The 8911-nt window shown below is 52.1% G+C and overlaps 1 protein-coding gene across 1 annotated transcript in view; it reads right to left on the bottom strand.

The window, feature by feature from the left end:
* BPTF (bromodomain PHD finger transcription factor) overlaps positions 1–8911 on the bottom strand; it is a 73383-nt gene that overhangs the window by 55975 nt on the left and 8497 nt on the right. Inside the window, exons 3-7 of the mRNA XM_018569272.1 lie at positions 4084–4346; positions 2178–2737; positions 1376–1593; positions 1037–1207; positions 707–874 (exon numbers count right to left, since the gene is read on the bottom strand). Of these exons, the coding sequence (XP_018424774.1) occupies positions 707–874; positions 1037–1207; positions 1376–1593; positions 2178–2737; positions 4084–4346 (1380 nt within the window). The remainder of the gene's footprint in view (positions 1–706; positions 875–1036; positions 1208–1375; positions 1594–2177; positions 2738–4083; positions 4347–8911) is intronic.

Raw genomic sequence — 8911 nt, forward strand, 5'->3', positions numbered from 1 at the left:
GAGTACATTGGTGGACATGATAGCTATGGGTTGTATTCAGCTAACAGCTCTTTAGAATGTAGCGTCTGGTGGCTGCTCAAATTCCACGTCCCGCCATGGACATTACAAGAGAGTCTCAATCATTTTTTCCTCAAAATAAAGTGACGCTGTTACCTCGCCCCACGCCAAATGAAGTGACAGTGTCCATGGAAAGGGCATGCCCTGAGCCCCATCTACTTCCCTTACAGCTCCTTGCTCTTCGACAACCGGCGTACCAGGTTCAGGGTACGATGGAGCATGTGACCTGCTCCCATGTGACAGTACCCAGGCCTAGAAGCCAATCACTAGGCCCAAGCACTACTGCGACATGACCGAGGGGTGATATCATCACTGACACAGTCACAAGTCCAGAAGAAGAACCTCTCTAGCAAAAACAGGTGAGGTTAGTATATGGGGGTCAGAAGATAACTTTTCCACAGACATTGCCAGTGAGGATAAAGCGTCCATTTGAAGAAAACTCACCAGGAAAATGGGCAATACACAGAGGTGAGGAGGAAGTGGGGCAGGGAGGGTTGAGGCGCGGAGCCTACAGGGGATTCAACCCACCAGACTCCACCTGTAACTTAACTGGCACATTTGGGAGCAGTGAGTCTACCAATTCTGCTGAGCTAGGTCAGATTGGCCTGTGCACGAGGACTGTACTGAAGAATCAGGACAGGGGAGGTACCTGAAGCAGTAGCTGGGGGTGAAGAGGTAGATGCTGGGTCAGTGCTGCTGTCTGCCGCTTTGCTGCTCTGCACGGTCTTGTTCTCGGAGTCCTTACTGGGGGTCTCTGCGGCTTTGCTGCCATCGATAGATGAGGGGTGCTCCACGCTGCTTTCATCACCTGCTGTCTCTGCATGAACATATACAAGAGTAAGTACGGGGGCAAAGCTCCATGAGACTGGCTGTTCCCTGCCGATAAATCACTACAGCTGCCTTACTGCACAAAGCTGCAACAACAAAATACAGTCCAATAGTCAATATAGTTTCACCTATAACATGGAAGAGAACTCACCTCCTTTCTGCTCTTTGTCCAGCCCCTCGGCCTCCGATTTGGAGACGGAATTAGCTTCTATGCTGCTCTCCCCCTCAGTCGCAGTCGCCTCCGATGTCTTTTCCCCCTCTGCCGAGACCTTGTTCTTCTCTGCTTCCTCCTGCTTGGCTTTCAGACGATCAGTTATCTCCTCTGTAAAAGACGGGAGGTTAAAGTGTCACAGAAAAACCTTGCGGTCCAAAAACAACAAAAGGGAGAAACTATTTCTCAGAAGATAAAGACGCTTAGTAGATGGGGCCCTTTGGAAGTCCTCAACACCACCATGCCGTAGAGGAGACCTCCCAAGTCTGGAACACTTACCATTGACCACTGACAGATAGGAACGGTTGTTCCCCTTGGCCTTGTTGGTCAGCTCCTCTGTGATATCCATATGTCGATGGATTTCTGCTCCGAGGTCCTCCAGGGTTTTACACAGGTCGGCCTCATAATGCGTCCGGTCCAGGCAGTCTAATAGCTCGTCAAGCTGCGGCTTTGTACTGAAGTACCAGATCTTCTTCTCCTTCTCAGACTCTTCTTCTCTGCACAGGGAAAAAAGAAGAATATCACCAACTGGCAGCCATGGCCTGACCTCATCTCCCTTTAAGACCCTTCAAATGGGACACTTATTACACGGTCATATCCTAGAGCTTAATAGGGTCCATCTGAGGGACTCCAGGGAGAACAAAGGAGGTATAGCTCTGCTGTAGATTTAGTGACATACAAAGTACAACAGACTATGGCTCATATGATTGGGCTAAGCTGTCTGGACCTTGTTTCCATGTCTGCCCTCCTGCAAAACCTCAATAATTAGGGTATCCAGCTAAACAGAGCCCGGGTTCTACCATCAAACTGAGACATTCATCGTTGGTTCTCCCACGGGTTGTCCCAACGTCTGGCCGATGAGACATCAGGCCTCCACTCCCACAAGTGGACTATCCTAGAGGATGAAGTGGACTGGCCATGGGAAGAGATGACCTCTCAGCTAAATGATGGGGATTGGCTTATACCCTGTGTCCAATCTGTGCCCCTCCATGCACCAGAAACAAAGGTCAACAAGGACTTGGATGGGTTGTCGTGGACTATTACAAGTCACCTCCGACCAGCAGAAAAATGGTTCACTTACATGATGATGCGTCTGGTTAAAAACCAGTATTTCCGTCTGTGGCGGTCGTAGCCGATGGGCTCGTGCCTTATGTACGGCTTGTTTTTTTGGATCTCGGCCACACAGTCGTTCACGCCAGACACTTTGTGAGCCACGCACACCTCGCACTGCCACTCGTCCTCGGGTACCTCCTCCAGAGGCGGCTTTACACACTCCAGGTGGTAGACAGCGGAGCAGGTCTCGCAGCACAGCAAGTCCCCCAGTTTGTGGCACACTCGACAATGGTCGTCGTACGTGATGACGCCTTCGGACATCAACTCCTCGCGAGCCATGTTGGTGGTAAGGAACTGGTCCACCAAGAAGAGCAGCACTTGCACCTTGCTCTCTATAGGGCCGTACGGATAGTCGTCCACTTCCTGGAAGGGAAGGACGTGTTGATACTCCTTGTCGCTTTCGCAATAAACGCGCAGCACCTCCGGCCAGGTCATGCCGTCGATGAAGTACAAGGTGGAGTTGACGCTGTCCTTTAGGTCGGCTGGTCCAAAGGTAGTATTGGAGGTGTCCTCCTCTCGAAGGACAGCCTTCAGAAGGGCGACGTGCGTCTCGGCCAACAGGGTGCACTGCTCCTGGCTTACAAGAGCGGCGCAGAAGTCCTCGAAGCGGAAAGGGGAAAGCCGCAGGACCGTGCCAAAGTTCCTCAGCACCTCGTAGATGGCTATCACGTTCATCAGGTGCTCCGAGGGCAGCAGCAAATCTTCCGAAGACTTGGGGAACTCCAGAGGCGGCACGTCCTTCTCCTCAAATATCGGGGAGCGCGGCCTGTGGACTCTGGGTCTTCGCTTTCCTGTTAAAAGGAGAGAAAATCAGTCAGAGGGAGGATGAGAGATGGGAGACAACACATTGATTATAATGACATGAAGGCTGCCATTGCTTTGTTCTTCTTCCCCATTATCTGATATGAGGAACTCGGGTTCCAATACTTGAAGTCCCTGACCCAGAATGCAGATCAGAACCTCCACCTTTCCGGGTCAGTGACTCCAAATACTGAGGCCAGAGAGTGAACATTAGAACCAGACAAACAGCATTTTCAGACAGACCAGCAATGACCAGATTTCTATCAGGAAGGTTCAAAGTAGGGATGCACTTTAGGCATAATGCCGAAGGTGCCATTTTCCTGCCGATACATGGGCGCATCCCTGATTTCTTTCCTCCCCGCTGGGCGCTGCTCTGTGTCCCAGCCGGGAGGAGAGAAACTGTGATAGCCGGCCGAGCGCTGCGAGAGGAGAGCGCAGTGAGCGGCCGGCGTCTCCTCCCACACCGCTCAGCCGCCTATCACAGTATGGCAGAGCGGTGTGGGGGCGGAGACAGCGCTGTCACAGGAGGCGGAGCTCTCCTCCCTACACTGCTCGATCAGCCTCCTGTGACAGCGTATCAGAGAGGAGAGCGGGTACAAGCACTCAGTGATCGCTGAGTGTGTGTAGATAATTGAGGACATGGTAGTGTACTATATCTTCAATTATGAATGAATGGGAAGTGATCTACATCCCATCTACATCACTTCCTGTTTATTCATAATTGTGGTCATAGTAAACATACTATGTAATCGTGTTATCAATGATCAGGAACACTCAGTATAGAGGATTGCTGTTCTTTGATTTCAGGGGCACAGAAAAAGAGATTGAGGGCTCTGCGCGTCTCCGAGGACTCTGCGCGTCTCAATCTCTTTTTCTATTTTAAAATGGAAATATTAGGGTTCTGTTTAGACCCCTAATATGTCCCCGAAGCCCCTAAAAGTAATGTAAAAAATAAAAATATTTAATAAAAAAAGAATTCATAAATGAAAAAAATATATTTTAAAAAATTTAAAAGTTTATAAAAAATAAATAAAATATTTTAAAAATGTGAAAAAATTTAAATAAAAAAAAGCCTTCAGAAGGGCGACGTGCGTCTCGGCCAACAGGGTGCACTGCTCCTGGCTTACAAGAGCGGCGCAGAAGTCCTCGAAGCGGAAAGGGGAAAGCCGCAGGACCGTGCCAAAGTTCCTCAGCACCTCGTAGATGGCTATCACGTTCATCAGGTGCTCCGAGGGCAGCAGCAAATCTTCCGAAGACTTGGGGAACTCCAGAGGCGGCACGTCCTTCTCCTCAAATATCGGGGAGCGCGGCCTGTGGACTCTGGGTCTTCGCTTTCCTGTTAAAAGGAGAGAAAATCAGTCAGAGGGAGGATGAGAGATGGGAGACAACACATTGATTATAATGACATGAAGGCTGCCATTGCTTTGTTCTTCTTCCCCATTATCTGATATGAGGAACTCGGGTTCCAATACTTGAAGTCCCTGACCCAGAATGCAGATCAGAACCTCCACCTTTCCGGGTCAGTGACTCCAAATACTGAGGCCAGAGAGTGAACATTAGAACCAGACAAACAGCATTTTCAGACAGACCAGCAATGACCAGATTTCTATCAGGAAGGTTCAAAGTAGGGATGCACTTTAGGCATAATGCCGAAGGTGCCATTTTCCTGCCGATACATGGGCGCATCCCTGATTTCTTTCCTCCCCGCTGGGCGCTGCTCTGTGTCCCAGCCGGGAGGAGAGAAACTGTGATAGCCGGCCGAGCGCTGCGAGAGGAGAGCGCAGTGAGCGGCCGGCGTCTCCTCCCACACCGCTCAGCCGCCTATCACAGTATGGCAGAGCGGTGTGGGGGCGGAGACAGCGCTGTCACAGGAGGCGGAGCTCTCCTCCCTACACTGCTCGATCAGCCTCCTGTGACAGCGTATCAGAGAGGAGAGCGGGTACAAGCACTCAGTGATCGCTGAGTGTGTGTAGATAATTGAGGACATGGTAGTGTACTATATCTTCAATTATGAATGAATGGGAAGTGATCTACATCCCATCTACATCACTTCCTGTTTATTCATAATTGTGGTCATAGTAAACATACTATGTAATCGTGTTATCAATGATCAGGAACACTCAGTATAGAGGATTGCTGTTCTTTGATTTCAGGGGCACAGAAAAAGAGATTGAGGGCTCTGCGCGTCTCCGAGGACTCTGCGCGTCTCAATCTCTTTTTCTATTTTAAAATGGAAATATTAGGGTTCTGTTTAGACCCCTAATATGTCCCCGAAGCCCCTAAAAGTAATGTAAAAAATAAAAATATTTAATAAAAAAAGAATTCATAAATGAAAAAAATATATTTTAAAAAATTTAAAAGTTTATAAAAAATAAATAAAATATTTTAAAAATGTGAAAAAATTTAAATAAAAAAACATTTTCGGTATCGGTTTCGGCCTGACAATTTTTTTTATTTCGGTTGCGTTTCGGTTGTAAAATGTCCATTTCGGTGCACCTCTAGTTCAAAGGCAACCGAACCCCAAGAAAAGATTTATCAGACGTGCAGCAGTTCATCGGGCTGGAGAACGGAGTTCAGGGCATTTCAGAGCTCCCAACTCCGCACAGCTTCTTTCTATCTGAGCCGCGGCCGTCTTCCTCTTTCTGAGCACCGTCGTTCAGGATGTGGCCCAATGAGTGACCCCCACAAAAGGCAGATGTTTGACCGCAGCATTTCCTGGACTCTTATCGGACCCTTCAATGGAGGGATTAGGATTGTGACACGCTCAATGCATGTTATCATCCCAGTGCAGACACCAGACCCTGATTCATCTAGCTGCCAAGGAACTACAACTCCCAGAAGAGACACAAGCAGGAGGCTGAGACACCGGGGAATACAAATGACAGGGAAGGTGATCTCCAGAGCAGACACAGGAGCCTAGGGGCCACAACTGGCTCGTACGATCTGACGGAGACCAAGCGCGCCGCTTTATAGAACAGATTCATGAAAATTGAACAACAATGTAACAAATGACAAAGGATTCCCAGCGCGCTGCGAGATATCTAAAGGGATAGAAGACGCTGCCTGCTTCCACGCCCACTTCTCTAATTGAAACTTCAGTGTTACTATAACAGAGGAGCCCTGGCAACTCCGTGTAAACTGTATCCTGAGCCATGGAACGTTTCCTCTAACGGGCTGTATATCGGGATAAAAGGTGTCAGCCGAAATATACATGGGGACCATTGGAGGCCAGGGGACTACAGCTCTCAGCATGGACTGTCACCTGGAGTATTAGAGGACAATGTTGGTGAGGGGCCTGTTACGGGTCCTCCTCCCACCCCACCCCGCCACAGGAACAAAGCCCATAGAATTTACATCATGTGTCACATCTTATATAGAGAGGAAGTGTCAGCCACCGGGCACAGGAAACGTCCACCACAGTGTGCCGGGGACTGTTACAGAGAGGGACACTGGGAGCACCCTCCACCGTGTGCCGGGGACTGTTACAGAGAGGGACACTGGGAGCACCTTCCACCGTGTGCCGGGGACTGTTACAGAGAGGGACACTGGGAGCAACTTCCACCGTGTGCCGGGGACTGTTACAGAGAGGGACACTGGGAGCACCCTCCACCATGTGCCGGGGACTGTTACAGAGAGGGACACTGGGAGCAACTTCCACTGTGTGCAGGGGACTGTTACAGAGAGGGACACTGGGAGCAACTTCCACCGTGTGCCGGGGACTGGTACAGAGAGGGACACTGGGAGCACCCTCCACCGTGTGCCGGGGACTGTTACAGAGAGGGACACTGGGAGCAACCTCCACCGTGTGCCGGGGACTGTTACAGAGAGGGACACTGGGAGCACCCTCCACCGTGTGCCGGGGACTGTTACAGAGAGGGACACTGGGAGCACCCTCCACCGTGTGCCGGGGACTGTTACAGAGAGGGACACTGGGAGCAACTTCCACTGTGTGCAGGGGACTGTTACAGAGAGGGACACTGGGAGCAACTTCCACCGTGTGCCGGGGACTGTTACAGAGAGGGACACTGGGAGCACCCTCCACCGTGTGCCGGGGACTGTTACAGAGAGGGACACTGGGAGCACCCTCCACCGTGTGCCGGGGACTGTTACAGAGAGGGACACTGGGAGCACCCTCCACCGTGTGCCGGGGACAGTTATACAGAGGGACACTCCTCCATAGCCATCCTGTACCCCTCCATACCCCATCTACCCCTCCATACCCTTCCTGTACCCCCATCCTCTCCCGCCCAATATCCATAGTCATCCTGTACCCCCACCTTCTACCCTTCCATAGCCATCCTGTACCCCTCCGCCGGGGACTGTTACAGAGAGGGACACTGGGAGCACCCTCCACCGTGTGCCGGGGACTGTTACAGAGAGGGACACTGGGAGCACCCTCCACCGTGTGCCGGGGACTGTTACAGAGAGGGACACTGGGAGCACCCTCCACCGTGTGCCGGGGACTGTTACAGAGAGGGACACTGGGAGCACCCTCCACCGTGTGCCGGGGACTGTTACAGAGAGGGACACTGGGAGCACCCTCCACCGTGTGCCGGGGACTGTTACAGAGAGGGACACTGGGAGCACCCTCCACCGTGTGCCGGGGACTGTTACAGAGAGGGACACTGGGAGCACCCTCCACCGTGTGCCGGGGACTGTTACAGAGAGGGACACTGGGAGCACCCTCCACCGTGTGCCGGGGACTGTTACAGAGAGGGACACTGGGAGCACCCTCCACCGTGTGCCGGGGACTGTTACAGAGAGGGACACTGGGAGCACCCTCCACCGTGTGCCGGGGACTGTTACAGAGAGGGACACTGGGAGCACCCTCCACCGTGTGCCGGGGACAGTTATACAGAGGGACACTCCTCCATAGCCATCCTGTACCCCCCTCCTCTACCCCTCCATAGTCATCCTGTACCCCCACCTTCTACCCTTCCATAGCCATCCTGTATCCCCATCTTCTACTCCTCCATAGACATCCTGTACCCCCATCCTCTACTCCTCCATAGCCATCCTGTACCCCCATCCTCTACTCCTCCCTAGCCATCCTTTACCCCCATCCTCTACTCCTCCATAGCCATCCTGATCCCCTCCCCCCCCATCCCCATCCTGTACCCCATCCTCTACCCCTCCATAGCCATCCTCTACCCCCACCTTCTACCACTCCATAGCCATCCTCTACTCCTCCATAGCCATCCTGTACCCCCATCATCTACCCCTCCATAGTCATCCTGTACCCCCACCTTCTACCCCTCCATAGCCATCCTCTACTCCTCCATAGCCATCCTCTACCCCCACCTTCTACCCCTCCATAGCCATCCTCTACTCCTCCATAGCCATCCTCTACCCCCACCTTCTACCCCTCCATAGCCATCCTCTACTCCTCCATAGCCATCCTCTACCCCCACCTTCTACCCCTCCATAGCCATCCTCTACTCCTCCATAGCCATCCTCTACCCCCACCTTCTACCCCTCCATAGCCATCCTCTACTCCTCCATAGCCATCCTCTACCCCCACCTTCTACCCCTCCATAGCCATCCTCTACTCCTCCATAGCCATCCTCTACCCCCACCTTCTACCCCTCCATAGCCATCCTCTACTCCTCCATAGCCATCCTCTACCCCCACCTTCTACCCCTCCATAGCCATCCTGTACCCCCATCATCTACCCCTCCATACCCATCCTGTACCCCATCCTCTACTCCTCCATAGACATCCTGTACCCCCATCCTCTACCCCTCCATAGCCATCCTGTATCCCCATCCTCTACCCCTCCGGTACCCCCATCTTCTACCCCTCCGGTACCCCCATCTTCTACCCCTCCATAGCCATCCTGTACCCCTCCATATTCATCATGTACCCCCATCCTCTACCCCTCCATAGCCATCCTGTACCCCC

Source organism: Nanorana parkeri, unplaced genomic scaffold (assembly GCF_000935625.1).
Source record: "Nanorana parkeri isolate BGI_ZX_2015 unplaced genomic scaffold, ASM93562v1 scaffold1316, whole genome shotgun sequence".
Classification (NCBI taxonomy): Eukaryota; Metazoa; Chordata; class Amphibia; order Anura; family Dicroglossidae; genus Nanorana; species Nanorana parkeri.